Source organism: Hevea brasiliensis, chromosome 8 (genome assembly GCF_030052815.1).
Source record: "Hevea brasiliensis isolate MT/VB/25A 57/8 chromosome 8, ASM3005281v1, whole genome shotgun sequence".
NCBI classification, from domain to species: domain Eukaryota; kingdom Viridiplantae; phylum Streptophyta; class Magnoliopsida; order Malpighiales; family Euphorbiaceae; genus Hevea; species Hevea brasiliensis.
Window position 1 is genome coordinate 90,338,187 of NC_079500.1, and position 17,878 is coordinate 90,356,064.

A 17,878-nucleotide genomic window follows, 5' to 3' on the forward strand; every position below is an offset into this window, starting at 1 on the left:
AATTATTTCCAAAGAGCAATAAAAATGTAAAATACCCAGAAATTATGAGTTGCATATATTATTTCAAATTATTAAATTATTGTTATTATAAATTATGCACCACTAAGCGTTATGCTTAGCGCGTTGGTTTTCCATCGCGTAGGTATTGGAGATCGGCAGTACAGAGCTTTGATCAGATCTGCCATTGTCCAGAGTCACCTCACCGGTCTGTTGTATTTTGGTAGGGCCCATGTATAGACTAGTATTTTGGTTCATTATGTTTAGTCATGATGTAATTACTAGTTTATGATGTATTTCATTTTGGACTTGTAATTAAACTTTGAGATTGAAATGAAAACTTGTAATTTATTATCTATGAATTTCTATATGAATGCAATAGATAATACTTAATTTTGAGATCTCATAAATAATTGTAAATGATATGATACATGAGAATATGATATGGAAATGTGTAAAATGAATATGAACATGTTAACAGGTGATTAACGAAATCCGCCAGATGCTAATAAAATAAGGGAGGCTCTGTCCGGGTCTCCACAGAAATAAGATATAAAAAAAAAAAAATTTCTACACATAGAATACATGTTTTAAATGACATAAAAAGTTTACAATAGATATGATAAAACAAGATAGGGTGCTCCGGCACCGAATGTGGCACTTCTTGCTCGGCTATACTGTAGACGGGTGACACACTAGTGATATTGTCCGCTCTGGACTGAAGCCCTCACGGTTTTAAAACGCGTCAATACGGGTTAGGAACCTCCATCTTATGAACTCAGCATCTCTCCCGTGTTTTGTCGATGTGGGATTTGCCTAGGGTGTTACAATCCACCCCCCTTATGGGACTCAGCGTCCTCGCTGAGGTTTGCCCCACCATCATTCAAGGTTGCACGCGGAGCAGCTCTGATACCACAAATGTAATGGCCCGGCCCACTAGTGATATTGTCCGCTCTGGGCTGAAGCCCTCACGGTTTTAAAACGCGTCAATAGGGGTTAGGAACCTCCATCTTATGAACCCAGCATTTCTCCCGTGTTTTGTCAATGTGGGATTTGCCTAGGGTGTTACAATCCACCCCCCTTATGGGACTCAGCGTCCTCGCTGAGGTTTGCCCCACCATCGTTCAAGGTTACACGCGGAGCGGCTCTGATACCACAAATGTAATGGCCCGGCCCACTAGTGATATTATCCGCTCTGAGCCGAAGCCCTCACAGTTTTAAAACGCGTCAATAGGGGTTACGAACTGTCAACTTATGAACCCAGCATCTCTCCCGTGTTTTGTCGATGTGGGATTTGCCTAGGGTGTTACAATCCACCCCCCTTACGGGACTCAGCGTCCTCTCTGACGTTTGCCCCACCATCGTTCAAGGTTGCACGCGGAGCAGCTCTGATACCACAAATGTAGCGGCCCGACCCACTAGTGATATTTTCCGCTCTGAGCCGAAGCCCTCACGATTTTAAAACGCGTCACTATGAGTTATGAACTATCAACTTATAAACCCAACATTTCTCCCGTGTTTTGTCGATGTGGGATTTGCCTAGGGTGTTACAATCCACCCCCCTTATGGGACTCAGCGTCCTTTCTGAGGTTTGCCCCACCATCGTTCAAGGTTGCACGCGGAGCAGCTCTGATACCACAAATGTAATGGCCCGGCCCACTAGTGATATTGTCTGCTCTGGACTGAAGCCCTCACGGTTTTAAAACGCGTCAATACGGGTTAGGAACCTCCATCTTATGAACCCAGCATCTCTCCCGTGTTTTGTCGATGTGGGATTTGCCTAGGGTGTTACAATCCACCCCCCTTATGGGACTCAGTGTCCTCACTGAGGTTTGCCCCACCATCGTTCAAGGTTGCACGCGGAGCAGCTCTGATACCACAAATATAATGGCCCGGCCCACTAGTGATATTGTCCGCTCTGGGCTGAAGCCCTCACGGTTTTAAAACGCGTCAATAGGGGTTAGGAACCTCCATCTTATGAACCCAGCATTTCTCCCATGTTTTGTCGATGTGGGATTTGCCTAGGGTGTTACAATCCACCCCCCTTATGGGACTCAGCGTCCTCGCTGAGGTTTACCCTACCATCGTTCAAGGTTGCACGCGGAGCGGTTCTGATACCACAAATGTAATGGCCCGGCCCACTAGTGATATTGTCCGCTCTGGGCCGAAGCCCTCACGGTTTTAAAACGCGTCAATAGGGGTTACGAACTGTCAACTTATGAACCCAGCATCTCTCCCGTGTTTTGCCGATGTGGGATTTGCCTAGGGTGTTACAATCCACCCCCTTTAAGGGACTCAGCGTCCTCGCCGAGGTTTGCCCCACCATCGTTCAAGGTTGCACGCGGAGCGGCTCTGATACCACAAATGTAATGGCTCGGCCCACTAGTGATATTGTTTGCTCTGGGCCGAAGTCCTCACGGTTTTAAAACGCGTCAATAGGGGTTACAAACCACCAACTTATAAACCCAACATCTCTCCCGTGTTTTGCCGATGTGGGATTTGCCTAGGGTGTTAAACTCACACTAAGAGCAAGACTTGGACAGCAAAAAGGAAGAGAAAAAGTGGAGTTTTCAAGCCTTGGGAATTGGCTAAGTCAAGGTTAGTGCTACTTCTTCCATAAATCCATGAGTTTACCTTGTGTAAATTATGAATTGAGTGTTAGTTTTGGAAGAAAGAAAATAAATTATGTAAGTATGAAAAACCTTCAATTTTGGCAGCCTAGGGTACTTTAGAGTTTAAATGATTCAAGTGAATTATAGCTGTGAATTGATGCAATTGAACATGAAATTGATGATTAGAACATTTGATAGCATGATGTTTGAGTAAATTAGAATTTTGGAGTTAGGGTTTTGAGCAAACTTAGGGTTTTGCTCATGTGTTGGTGAATGAAAGTCCTAATGGTCAATTAGTGACCATTTGGCTGTGTTTGATGAGGAATTGAAGTGAATTATGGCTTTGGATTTGAGGTTGGGTATGCTGCCTCATAGGACCTACAGGGCTGGATATGAGTCCAGCATGTTTGGGTAGCTGTAACTTGAGTGGTGTAGGTTTAATTGGTGCAAGGCCAATTGGACATGAAACTAGATATATAATGGCACAACTTTGATGAAGAAAATTTTCCCAGAAAACAAACTTAGGATACCTTAAAAATTGACCAAATCTGGGTAACCAACCTGCTAGTTCTGGAAATTGACTAAATGAACAATGTTTGTTCATTTGGCCATAACTCAGTGTAGAAATATTCAAATGACCTGAATTTTATATCAATGGAAAGATTAGACAATTTAGAACAACTTTTATGAGGAACACAAACTCAAATTCTGAATCTAACCAATTCAAATTGCTAGTCCAATTTAGGACACCAAATCTGGCAGAATCAAATTTATCCAAAAAATATGGGTAAGGTCCAATCCGGCCAGTTATGGTAAATTGACCATAACTTGAGCTACAAAACTCCAAATGGAGTGATTCAAAAAGGAAATTAAAGAAGACACATAAAGGAACAACTTTGATGAAGAAAATTTGGCCAAATTTCCACTGTAACAATGACCAATAGAATAGTAAACTTAAGGTATGAAATCTGAAAATTTTGAATAACATAAAATAAGCTTTGAAATGGTATTGGCAATCAATGCTAACAAAAATAAAATGCAAAATGTGGTATCTTGGTGAACTTAGGCTTAATAAATTTATTATGAATTAAAAAGTCAACTTTTGTGTAGGAATGACCAAGTTAATAGTAACAACCAAAATTAATGGAGTGAAAGGTACCTCATTTAAATGATTTAATGAATGTTTAAATTATGTAAATATGTAGATGAGGTTTGTATTCTCATCACAAATAGAATTTAGGAGACATTGTTAATATATTTTGAAATGTGGTTTAGAAATCAATATAAATGAAAATGTTGAACCTAGGGACATGTAAAATGATGTAATAAATTAGATAAGGAATTAGAAAGGAAAAATAGATGATATAATTGATAAATTGTGGATTATATAAATGATATTCATGAATATATGCATTAGATGAAAATGAGTCTAGATACTGTACTTCCACTAGGAAATAAAGTTTAGAATGTTACAACAAATATATATAATGGAATACATAATGAAATAATTGTTATAAATTGTGATCATATGAATGACATAATGAATGAATAAATGAATCATGTTAATGTATGAATGAGACATTAGTTCTCATTATTGTAGAAAGGAAAAATACATTGAGTACAATGGTAAATGAGAACCATTGTTGTGAATTGTGATCGACACAAAGGATATAATGAATAAATAGATGAATTTTGATGAAGGTAGACTTTATGTAGAAATGTATTTTAAAAATTTATACTTCTGTTAAAAATAGAATTGAAATGTTATAAATTATAATTGAAATTTATCATGAAACAATGAATTCATAAAACACAATATATTAATATTTAATGGTATTAATGTACCAATGTGTCAGATTGGATAGATTGACATGCCAATAGAGTATTGTTTTAGCAGTATTGCGTAAGGCTTTATGCCTGTATTCATGGCTTTATGCCTGCACTCATGGCTTTTATACCCGATTATATATTATCATGGCTTTTTAGCCATACTGACTGCATACGTGGTTGACGTTCTGCGTCCCATGGTATGACGGCCCGAGGCACTGCGGTATCCAGTGCCAACGACCCGTTATCCAGTTTAGTCAGCCTGTCATAGGTTACTTGGGCAGTGAAATTTATTGAAATAAGTTAAGAATATTAGTAATTAAAAATATTAGAAATTAAATAAATGAGTAAGACGACCTAAAATAAATTAGAATAGTTATTTAGTAGAAAGAATTAAAATAAACTGAATCGATATTAAGATTTACTTATTATGAAATAAGCTGAGAATTTTAATTATTATGAAATAATTTGCGATAACCTAGAAAGTATGTAATGAAATGATAAAAAGATTTGCAATAGAGATATAACTTAAATGAGCATTACAAATGTATTTTTTTTATAATAATATAAAGTTAAGGATAATAATATTCTTAGAATTTTCGGGGATTGCATATTACTACTGTGAAATTAGGAATAAATTGCTTCTGAAGAGGATTAAATTAGAACGAAAAATAGTTGATACTAGAAGTATTATATTAAATTAGATTAAATTCCAGAGTATCCAAAGTATAATCTATTTCTTTCTTTATTTGTATATTATTTTCTTTATTATATTATTGCACTACTAAGCAAAAATGCTTAGCGCACTACAAAAAAAGTGAGCATAGGAGACAATTTTTGGAGTCGAATTTTTTTTTTATAGTCCTCAAATCATAATTTTTTTATATTATAGGGGACCAATATATTTTTTTGTCCCTAATTGAATTACTATTTAGAATTGGGGACAGCTTTTCTATCATAATTAAAAAAAAAAAATCTCAAATATAGGGGACAATTATATATTTCGTCCCTGAAGTGTGAGTTAAGGGTACAAGTATAGGAGAGAACAAAAATTTTTAGTCTCCAAATGTTAAAATTAGAAACATCTTAAGCTTTTTTACATAATTATATAATTATATAGAATCTCAAAATTATACATAATGAATTGGGATTTATTTTCAATAGAGTCGAATCACCTGTATTAGCTAAAAAATTTTACTTTTGAAGTGGACAAAATAAAACACATACTAGTTTAAAAGAAAATAAAATAAGTTATAATATTATTTAAAAAATTTTCATAACTTAAGGTTGGCCAAGAATGGTTTCGGCATGATTTCAAGATTTAAGGGATTAGAACATGCCTATATGGTCCCTCGATTCCAATTTCAATTTGGTTATGGTTTTAATTAAATTCACTAGTTATTTTTTTTTTCAAAATTTTATATTTTTTAAGGGAAAAAAAAGGTTTAGCATGAATTAAACTGTTTGGTTCCAAACCGATTCAATGTCATTTTTTTATTAATTTTGATAATCCATTCTCATTTTGATTTAAATCAATTCAGTTTCAGTTCTAATTCTAATTTGATTTGGTTTAATTTTGATTCTAATTTTTCTCCTAAATGGGTTTATGTCAGCTATTTAAAATTATAAAAATAATATTAAAAAATTAACAATTTCAATTGTTATTTTTTTATAACATTTTATTTTTAAAAGTTAATAAAAATAAAAATAAGTGTTTTTTTATGACTTCCCCCTCAAAATATCAATCTCTGCCTAATTGATTACTGCCCACGATTATTTCCCTCTTGAGCTTTTGGATTCTTTGGTTTTGGTATCATTCGTGTCCTCTCTCTCAGGTGGTAAACGATTCCCCATTCTTTCTCTCGGATGGTGAACGATTCTCTCGCCTTCGATGCTAGCTACAGCCATGGAGTGACTATGACTCTGTGTTGTTGCTCATTAAAATCGTGCTGTTGTTGTCCTCCATGAAGCTTGCCTCTCGAATTCTTGATACTACTGCTGCTATTCTCTTACATTGCCTCTTAAAATCGTTGTCATTATTTGAGTTTTGTTGTCCTTCACGATCTTAGGTTTAGGGTTAATTATTTTCTTCCATTTTAATTAGTAACTACCTCCTGAAATTGGGCATTTGTGGTTGTTTTTAGTTGTTTGTGGCACTGTTCTCCATGCTTGTATTTTACTTGGATTCATGGGTGAAATCAAATTTATAGAACTATTTATTGTGGTTGTTTTTTAATTTATTGTTTATTACCTAGCAATTTCGGTGTCTCTACTACATCTCCTGTAATTTTGGTGGTTGTTTTTTAATTTATTATTTTTTAATACATCAATTTATTATTTGATTTATTTAGTCCCTGTTTGCTTGCCTGGATTTCTTGGAAGATTTCTTTTCTTTTGTAAGCTTATGGAGGTGGTGGGAGTTGAGCCATCGAGACCATTTTCAGTAGGATTAGGACTGTCATTAGAAGATTGGGAGATGACGGTGCATTAAAGCTGTTCTTCATCTTCAAAATCCTGTGCAAAGTTTGACATTTTTTGGGAACGCTTTGATCCTCAACCATGTAGGGAGGAAGGGAGCTAATAATTTAAGCTAAGGGCAAGGTGATGTTTGGATAGGAGACAAAAAAAAGAAGATATTCAAAATGAGCATCAATAAAAAATTATGGTCCATCTATTGATATTAAAATTTGAATTGGAATTGTTTGACAGCAACCTTATAATATCAAATATTATTGGTTAAAATCGAATGGCAATTAAAATAAGACATTATAAGATTGGAAGCTAATATGACCAAAAGAGTGAGAGACAAACTAAAAAGGACAGGGGAAAGGATGCCATGAAGAGATCCGCATAAAACATTTCTAAGAAGAGGCATTAGCAATTTTTCATGTCTAGGAACAGAAAACATATCTTCATATTGAAAATGTCCAAAGCTTATGCCATATTGTTTGGTTACTGTACAATGTCTTCTTGTTTTTGGGATTTTTCTTATTGTTCAAACATTTGCTTTGGCCATTTGATTGGACTTTGTAAACTAGCTCTAGTTGTTGTAGATCTGCATGCTGCTATAAAGCTTTGTGAACCAGCTCTGGTTGTTGCAGATTCACCTCAGTACATAAAATTGGGATCAAAGCAAGAGGTTTGTGCTGTATTTTCTTAGCCTTTCCAATATGAGCTTGTTTTAGATTGATGTTTTCCTGCAATTTATATGTTAAATGGGATGTTAATTACTTTGCTGCTAGGGCTATTTCATTTTGCAACCAGTGATCTCCTTATGATATACTAATAAATATATATTATATAAACCTCAGGAGTTTGTAATTTCCATGTTTCTTTTATCAAATCGTCATTGTTATAGAAAGTATTTCAGGACAAAATGAATGAGGAAAAGTAATACCTATAGATGCTTACTTGAATCTAGGAGTTTATGGTGATAATTATCTACTTTACTCTCAGAGGATTCGAAATAGTGAATACAAATATTACAATTGGTTTTTGCTTGGGGTCTTGATTGCTGTCCGGTTTTGGTCTCTTAGGTTGTGGTCTACTTTGGATTTTGCTTGGAGTGTGGTTTTTTGCTGTCCTGTTTTTCCCTTTTGTATCTGCAGAATTTTTTTTATGTCTCTACAGCATGTTTTTAGGCTTTGTCTGGTTTTGGACTTTGTTCAAGTTTTCTATAATTGGTTTTCTAACTATAGTTTTTTCAATAAAATTTGAAGCTTATAAGAACAAAAAAAATTATACCCTTAATATTCAGAAAACATATTCAAAATAGTAATAGTAAAGGGTAATGTGCCTAGCTTTATTCCAAAAGCCTCAAGAATTAGATCTAAGTTTTCAGAAATAATGAGCAAATTCATTAAACAAACTAGAACGTATTACTTCATGTCACAGTTCAAAATTAGTATTTAATTAGAAATCCCAATAAATATTTTTAATTAATTAGAACTAAATTAAATTATACGAACAACAATTGCAGCAACAGAAAGGGGATAAGCAAAGTGGGATTAAAGGGTAATGTGTCTAGCTTTATTCCCTGTTTCTATTACGCCATAAAGGGTAATATTGAAGGCTATATTTAAGATATTACACATAGATATTAAGGCTATATATATATATATATATATATATATATATATATATATATATATATATATATATATATATATAATTTAAATATGAAATGTATTAACTATAATTAAATATAAAGTTTGGATGGAGAGAATATTTTATTAATAAAATAAAATTTCAGGAATTTAATTGTTTCAAAATACAAGTATTAATTCTCATAATTTCTTCTTTTTTTTTTTCTTGAAAACCCTTTTTTTATTGAATTTTCACATTCATTTTACTTATAATTGAAATCATCTATATATATTGTATTCTTCGGTATATTTTAATATTATTTATGTAGCACCCCAATTTTTGAAGGAAATATTAAATATAGTTGTTATTAGGAATAGAAATAAAATTTATAAAGTTTTGGGGAGAAAAATTTAATTTGAACTTGGACTTAAAAAAAAAAAGTTATAGAAGTTTTGGGGCAGAAAATATGATTTTTTGAAAGTTCAATAATCAAAATGAAATTTGTTTAAAACTAGTCAAAATGAAATTTTTTATTATATACTAGTTAATCTTTTTGCCTTAGTGATTGATATATTTACAGAGCAAGAGATTAAAAAAAAAAGATAATATTAATAATAATCGAAAAATCTTCAATTCTCGTGCATTTTCATGTTTGAATGCAGATGTCACTTGAAATTTCTATCAGTGTATTATATATATATATATATATATATATATATATATATATATATATATATATATATATATATATATATATATATATATATATATATATATATATATATTTAAGTAGGATTGAGGAATTTTTAGACTATGCTTTTAAAAAGACTGGGATGAAAAGTATTGAAAATAAAAGCAAGAATAATCAAACGGAGGCTTGATATTTTGACAAGTAGAAAATATACAATCAAATAATTAGCGACTTTTTGAATAATTGTGATTAAATTTACTTAATTGGATGAGAAAGAAAATGATTTTAGGCCTGAATTGTATTCAGCAGTGGATTTACTCTCTAATTATTCTTTCAAAGATTGACTGTTTAATCTTGATTGTTGATCCAAATATGATAGGATTGTCAATAACATTGAAATGTGAATTATTCCTCTACAGTTATTGATGTTTATGATCTAGGAGTAAAAAAATCAAATATTGGTGATTTTATACAGGTGTTCCATGAATCTCATTGACATGATTGATTTAATTATGATTTAATTTAATAATTATTTTAATCAATTTAATTTTAACAAATTTTAATTTAATTCTCATTTCAATTTAAATCAATTTGATTGTGATTTCAAATTGGTAGCATCTTTTTTCAATAGTACAATCAATAGGCACTATCCACATAAAAACATAAAATTTCCCTAATAAACTAAAAGTACCTATTTTCCCAATAAACTAAAAGAGTTGCTATCTCACTTGTATTATCTTGCATTATTTTTACCAATGACTTGTTTTTAGTACCTATTTGTTCTTTATCTATTTGTACATGCAAGATAATGTTTTTTCCCTACATGCTTTAGTTATCATATTTATTGTTATTCATTGTTATTTTTAATTGTTAAAGGATATGGCTCCTGATAAGAGTTGGATGGGAATTGAGAATAGAAAGGACCCTAGATATATTCATGGAGTTAAAGGTTTTCTGACACATGCATTTAGGCATGAATCAATATAAGATGTGATTCCATGTCCTTGCTTAAAATGTAGAAATGTCAATTACAAGCAAAAATTTGAAGTTAGGTACCATTTGTTAAAGCATGGAATTCTCAAAACTTATACCATTTGGTATTTCCATGGAGAGTCTCTAAATGAAGATGTTGACATCAATGATGATCCAATTGTTAATGATGATCAAGACTTCGATGATGATATGATTGGATTAGTGAATGACATATATTGTGGTTATAATGTCAACATTGGAACGGATTCTAATGAAGCATCGGTTGGAGAGGAACCTAAAAGGGATGCTACCATGTTTTACCATTTATTAAGGGAAGCTAAGGAAAAGTTACATCCAGAATGTGAGCTCTCAAAATTGGCTGCTATAGTGAAGTTACTTCACATGAAGAGTTTTCATCGATGGACCAACAGATCATTTGATGATTTGCTTGGTTTATTAAGGGAGCTTATTCCAAATGGAAAGCAAAATTTGCCAGAATCATACAGTAGTGCTCAAAAGTACGTTAGTGGTCTAGGCCTTCACTATGAGAAGTACGATGTTTGTCAGAATCATTGTACATTATATTGGGGATCATTTGCCAATGCAACATCATGTCAAATATGTGGATTATCTAGGTGGAAGTCTAACGAAGGGAAAAGCAAGAGGAAAAAAACTCCATATAAAGTGCTACGATACTTGCCTTTAAAACCAAGGTTGTAGAAGTTGTTTATGTCTAGTCAGGTAGCATCCAATATGCGATGGCATAAGGAAAAAAAGGATAGATTATGGAATTATGAGGCACCCTACTGATGGTCTTACGTGGAAGTCTTTTGATGAACAACATGGTTCATTTGCAAGTGATGCTCATAATGTTAGACTTGGATTGACAACTGATGGTTTCCAGCCTTTTGGAAACATGAGCTCCCAACATAGCATTTGGCCTGTAATTCTTATACCCCATAACTTACCCCCTTGGATTTGTAGGAAGCAAACCAATTTGATGATGTCAATGATTATTCCAGGTGAGCATAGTCCAGGAATGGGTATAGATATTTTTTTGTAGCCTTTAATTACTGAATTAAAAGAGTTATGGGAGGTTAGTGTGGAGACTTATGATGCACATAGCAAAAAGAACTTCACATTACATGCGGCCATTATTTGGACAATTAGTGATTTTCCAGCTTATGGAGATTTATCAGGGTGGTCAACAAAAGGTTACAAGGCTTGTCCTGCTTGCCACAAATATACTAGTGCAAAACACCTTTCTTATTCAAAGAAAATGTGCTATATGGATCATAGAAGGTTTTTGCCTCCTAGTCATAAATGGCGTAAGGACACTAAGTCCTTCAATGGCTTTAGAGAGACAAGAGCAATTCCAAAACCACTATCAGGTGATGAGGTGTTAATGGAGCTTGAAACTTTCACTCAAATGCCATTTAATAGGGGTATCAAAAGGAAGTATGATGCTTTAAATAGTTTCGAGAATTGGAGGAAGAAGAGTATCCTTTTTCAGTTACCCTATTGGAAGACACTTCTTATTCGGCATAATCTGGATGTGATGCACATTTAAAAGAATGTGTGTGATGATGTGTTAGAAATTGTAATGAACATCAAAGGAAAGACGAAAGATAATTTGAATAGCCGTTATGATTTGTTGAGTATGGGCATTAGACACGAGCTTCACCCAATTGTGAATGGGAAAAATGTTTGTGTCCCAATGGCACAATATGTGCTTTCTAATCATGAAAAGGAAGTCTTATGTAAGATGTTGGCTAATATGAAGACTTTAGATGGTTATTTTTCAAAAATATCTAGGTGTGTTAATGTGAAGGAACGTAAGATTTCTGCAATGAAAAGTCATGATTGCCATGTATTCATACAATAACTTCTTCCTCTTGCAATTCGAGGTTTCCTTCCTAAAAATGTTACTAAGCCACTTATTCAGTTAAGTGCCTTCTTTCGAGATATATGCAGTAAGAGTTTAGATAGTTCTCAATTGGATGACATCGAGAAGCAAATTGTCTTGACATTATGCAAATTAGAGATGATTTTTCCTCCATCTTTCTTTGACATTATGGTGCACTTAGTTGTAGGTGAGGCCAAGATTGCTGGACATGTTCAATACAAATGGATGTACCCAATTGAGAGATATTTGCATAAATTAAAATTATATGTTCGGAATAAGGCAAAGCCAGAAGGATCAATTGCTGAAGCTTATATTGCTGATGAGTGTTTAACTTTCTGTTCAAGATATTTGGTGGGAATTGACACCATCTTTAATCAGCTCCCACAAAATGATGATGGCTTTGATCAAAATGGTTGCAATGATGGGTTGGGAATTTTTAGAAGATCTGGGCGACCATTAGGAAGAGGTGAGTATCACTTGCTCACTGATGATTGGAAGCAGAAGGCACATCTTTACATTCTTAATAACTATGAAGAAGTTTGGCCTTGTGTTGAGTAAGTATCATTTTTTTTACATGAAAAAAATGTTATAATCCTAATATTATCCTATTTGATTTCTTACAAAATAAACATTGTTATAGGAAATATAAAGGTTCATTGCCTAATATCAATAATCGAGAATTGATGAGACGTTATAACTCAGAATTCCCAAATTGGTTCTTTAATCATGTACGTGAACTTATCCAATATGCTTGATTTTAATGAGTACATTACTTTATTCATATAATTCAATATAAATAACTATATATCCACATGATTTGATGATAAACTTCTAGGTGGTTGGGTTACATGTGCAAGGAGCAATTTCTAATGACTTACTCCATTTAGCTGAAGGTCCTTTAACATGCTACAAGTGTTATACTGGTTATATTGTGAATGGGTTTCGCTTTCACACTTTAGATCATCAAAAAATCAGACAAAGTCAAAACTCTAGTGTCATGTCTAGGGGTGACAATAATTCTCCTGATAAAGAGTATTATGGAACTTTGATGGATGTGTGGGAGCTACAATACTCAGGAAGGAATCAAATTTCATTATTTAAATGTGAATGGTTTGATGTGCGACATAAAGAGACTAGCTACATAGTAGATAATTACTCAATCACAAGTGTCAAAGCCAATGCTCGATTAAGTACAGAGGAGCCTTTATTTTGGCTTGTCAAGCTGAGCAAGTCTTTTATGTTAAGGATCCAAAAAATCCAAATTGGCTTGTTGTAATGAAAACTCATCCTCGAGATCTTTATAACATGCCTATTAAATTACAGGATGATGTTTGTGAAATTGTTGATGATAATGAGGTTTACCAAGAAGAGGAAAATGACATGCATGGTCGTCCAACAAGACCGATAGACAATGATGATGATATTGTTGACTTGAATAGGGTTAATGTTGATCCTGAAGAAGTTTCCATTCAAACAGCTCAAGAAATTCAAGAACGAATTGAACAAAATGATGAGGAACGTAATCAGGAAGAAAATATAGATGTTAGTGAAGATGAATTTGGAGATTATAATAATGAATTTGAAGAAGAAGAAGATGATGATTAAAGGTGGTTTTAAAAATATATATTTTTTAATTTTGACATATTCTTCCTATTGTATCTGTTTATTTATCAGGTATAATTTGATATATTGACACATTGTTGATTTTTTTTTTATTAAGTTTGTTAATGTTTGTTCATATTTTAATTTCTTTAGGTGATGGCAAGTGTAAGTAAACATAAGAAGAATAATAGGAAGATGCCGCCTGGGTTGAAAAGTTGCATATCTTCTGCACATGGTGATTCATCTGAAGAAACACTTCCACCCTCCCAATCAGAAAATTTGTCTGACTTTGTTACACCTGAAGGTATTTATTTGAATATTTGAATTATTTAGCTTTGAATGGTAATGTTATAATTTACTAGAAAATTGTGATTTTTTTTTTCAAATTTTAGATGGATGGAGACAAGTTTCAAGGTCTAACACTGTTTGCAAGCTCACTAGTGTTAACAGGATTGTTCGCATTCAGAGACAATCTTCTCCTACATCTAATATTGGTATATTTACATCTATTGCAATTATAATTTTATAAGCGCAAGCTTACACATGAAAAAGTTATAAGTTATAAATACTAAGTAACCGATTTTATTTTTTTATATATTTAGGTAAAAAAAGATAACTTTTTAGAGCTAACTTTAATCATGCACCACCTACCATTATTGATGCTCCATCACTATCTTCTCCTCCTCTATCAATTATCGGTATAATTTCGTATTTTACTTATAAATAAGTGTTGAATTTTTGTGTTAGAAATTTGGAATTATGATAGTTATATAACTAAATTCTTTTCTTATGATATGATGTACAGGAAATCAGGCAATCTTTAAGAATAACATTGAAAATGATCCAGTTGATGTCAGTAATGCTCCTTCATTATCTTCACCTGCTTCAAATGTTGTTGGTATGATTCTATACATTTTAACTAAATTTCAATAAAAGTTTTATTTTAATAATTTTGAAGTATAATAGGTATGCATATGAATGCTTTTGTTATTTTATAATTTTAGAGGAACGAAGACGATCTTTGAGGGCTCACATTAATAATGAGTCATTTGGTGCTATTAATGATTGCTCACAATCTTCACTTCCTCCAACTTCTGCTACTAGAGTCAATAATTAGTCTGATAGAAATCCTTATCAACCTGAGATTGAGACAAGTGGAAGAAGTTCAATGAATTTTGGAGGTAATTTTCACACACTTTTATAAGCTAAGAGATTGATAAAAGTATTACAAGTTCACCAAATCTTGCTAATTTATTGGATTAATCTTGTTGCTCATACACATTTGATGAGTTGTGTATATTGGATGATTTTTTTTTTTTGTTCTTCCATTAGGACGGTTGGCTAGTGGTAGGGGATTGTATAAAGGCATTGATCTTGATAAGTTGACAAATGGAAAGAAAGACAAGTTGATTACCTTCATACCCCCAGGAAAATATTTTCGACCAATTGGTGAACATGAAAGAAAGTTGGCATCATGGTTAGGATATTGTGCAAGATCTTGTGGTCCACCTAAGGAGCCTTGGAATGCTATTGAAGCTCGATATCTTATTCGTTTATGGAGTATGATTCAGGTTAACTTCATATGCTTTTTTAGAGTTTCTTGTTTGAAAAAATTCTTTTTATCCTTTAAATCATATCACATTATATTTTATTATATTCTATGTTAAATTGCTAAATAAGATGAATACATGATATTGCATGATTAAGAATCAATTTTTAAATTTTATAGGATTACTTTGATGTAAGTCCTGAGAGTCCAGACAAATGGAAGAAGCTTGAGGAAATGCAAAAGGTGAAGCCTGACACGGCTGAGATAAAAAAAGCTAAGTTTGAATTCTATTGTTTCTATGAAATGAAAATATTATATTGCAAATGGAAGTACAAGCTACACCTTAAGTATTTGAAGTACTCAATTGATGATGAACGACTGCAACATGTTTCTGAAGGATTGACTGTGGATACTTGGAAGGAAATGTTCAAAGTTTTTGCTAATGAGGACTTTCAGGTACTTTTTAATTACTTTTTCTATTATGGTAAAAAATAAATATTTTTTAACATCAATATCATGTAGGCCTTATGTTCCACCAATACAAATAATCGTGCTAGTCAAAGAATTATTGCTTCAACTGGTCCCACTCCTTTTGCGCAAGTAGAGTATGATATGGTAAACTATATAAAAAAAAAATACTATTTACTTGTAGTTATTTCTTTTCTTTAGTTATATTATGTTATATAATGCATGGTTAATATAATTAATATTGTAGATGGATGCGGAGATTGGTGAAGTACCATATGCTTCTGAAGTCTGGATGGCTACACATGGGTTCTTGGATGAGCAAGGCCAAACACAATGGCATGATCCAGAATCATCAAGGATATATGTAAGTATTTTGACTATGAAATTATTAATATTTTTATATTATATTTATATATTAAATATTCACATTTTTAATATTATATTTTGTAGGAAGAGAAGCAAAGGATTGAGAAACAACCAACAAATGATAATGAGACTGGTCCTACTCCAGATGATATCTTAAAAGAGGTGTTTGGCGTTAGATCTGGTTATGTCCGTGGTAAAGGATTAGGATACAAAGCAAGCACTAGGGGAATGGCATGCGGTTCTAGAAATGAGGAATTAAATGAATTGAGAGATGAGGTAGCAAGGTTGAATGCTCGTTTGAAGGAACAAGAACAACGCAATAATGAGATAGCACAACTAAATGCTCGACTCAAGGAACAAGAAGAGCGCAATTTAGAGTTTTTTAAAAGATTTGAGAGTGTGATAGGATACAAATCATCAGAAAGTCAGGATATGACAATAGTAAGTACTTTTTAGATATATTTAATTTCATGAATTGGAAAAACTACTTTTTGAATGACCCTTTATTTAAATCTATTGTAGGATTAACAGATCAAGTGATGAAGGCTTGCAGACTAGCAATGAAGTTGAATTAGAGTTTGAAGACTACTATTATCATAGGAGTTTTATTTTGAATATTATCAAGTATGAACAAATTAGGAATTAAAGTAGGTAGATTTAAGTTTATTTTGCATACTAGCTACGTACACTTAAAAATTATTGTTATATCATACTTTAAAACTTATGTTGCTTTTTATTGTTGAATATTAATTTTATCATATAGTTGCTTTGAATTAAATATGAGATTTACGAGTATCAATATTTTTAATAATTATAAATATAATATCCTAATATTAAAAGCAACTTTATAGGGAAAAAAATATGAGGATGTGAGGACGAAAATTATTCTTATTCGATTTTTATCAGGGGACGACTACGATCTTTATAAATTGGGACAAGTATTGTTCCCTTTAAATAGGGACGAATATCGTCCCCTTTTAATAGGGGGGATGATTATGGTCCCCCTTGAGTTTGATCCAAAACTAGGGACGAGCGTCGTCCCCCTTTTATAGGGGACGATTATGGTCCCCCTTGAGTTTGGACGAAGGGGATGACATTCATCCCCATATAGGGGGACGACAGTCATCTCCATGTTAGGAGACGACTATGATTGTCATCCCCATATTAGGGACGACTATCATCTCTTTTTCAGGGACGACATTATGATTTGTCGTCTCCTATAGAATAGGGTATGAAGGTAAAGAGGACAATAGGTGGGAACGATTAATGTCGTCCCTTATACCTTTGGGGATGATTATTCATAGTTTTGGGGATAATTTTATGTGTCCCCTATACTCACTTTTTTTGTAGTGGTGCGATGGATTTGTTTTCTTCGCGCAAGTACTGAAGATAAAGCCCAGTGAATATTAGACTGAGATTTTGAAGTCCGGATCTGCAGAAGTGTCACAAGTGTTTAGGTTATCACATCCTCAGCAATGCATATAGATAGGGCTCACAAAAGTCATTTTATGTATTTATAATTAGTTATTAATTGTAATATAAATTATGGTATTGTAATTAATTTGTATATCATGTAAATTGTGAATTTATGAAATTAGCTTATAAATCATGTAAATTATGAAGTTTGAGAATTTTGATACATAAATTGAGTATGAATGGATATGTATGCAAATGAGTTGCAAGAATTGAATGTGTGATGAGATGATTATGAAAATAACTGATGAGATTTTATTGTGAAAATATTGATGAAATTTCAAGCAGGTGAATAGTGAAATACGTCAACTGGTAATAAAATAGGGAAA

General features: G+C 32.7%; 1 protein-coding gene across 1 annotated transcript; it reads left to right on the forward strand.

Moving 5' to 3' along the window:
- Window positions 1–6,995: 6,995 nt before the first annotated feature.
- On the forward strand, window positions 6,996–16,800 carry LOC131182537 (uncharacterized). The gene is made up of 5 exons (XM_058152072.1): window positions 6,996–7,575; window positions 15,122–15,698; window positions 15,765–15,857; window positions 15,958–16,074; window positions 16,161–16,800. The coding sequence occupies exons 2-5, from the start codon at window positions 15,477–15,479 to the stop codon at window positions 16,530–16,532; spliced, it is 804 nt and encodes a 267-aa protein (XP_058008055.1). The 5' UTR covers window positions 6,996–7,575; window positions 15,122–15,476; the 3' UTR covers window positions 16,533–16,800.
- The last annotated feature ends 1,078 nt before the right edge of the window (window positions 16,801–17,878 follow it).

Excerpts from the sequence above, each read along its gene's own strand:
- LOC131182537 (XM_058152072.1), top strand. The coding sequence starts at position 15,477 with ATGCAAAAGGTGAAGCCTGACACGGCTGAGATAAAAAAAGCTAAGTTT. Across the intron at positions 15,699-15,764 it reads TTGCTAATGAGGACTTTCAG|GCCTTATGTTCCACCAATAC; the intron begins GTACTTTTTAAT and ends AATATCATGTAG. Across the intron at positions 15,858-15,957 it reads CGCAAGTAGAGTATGATATG|ATGGATGCGGAGATTGGTGA; the intron begins GTAAACTATATA and ends TTAATATTGTAG.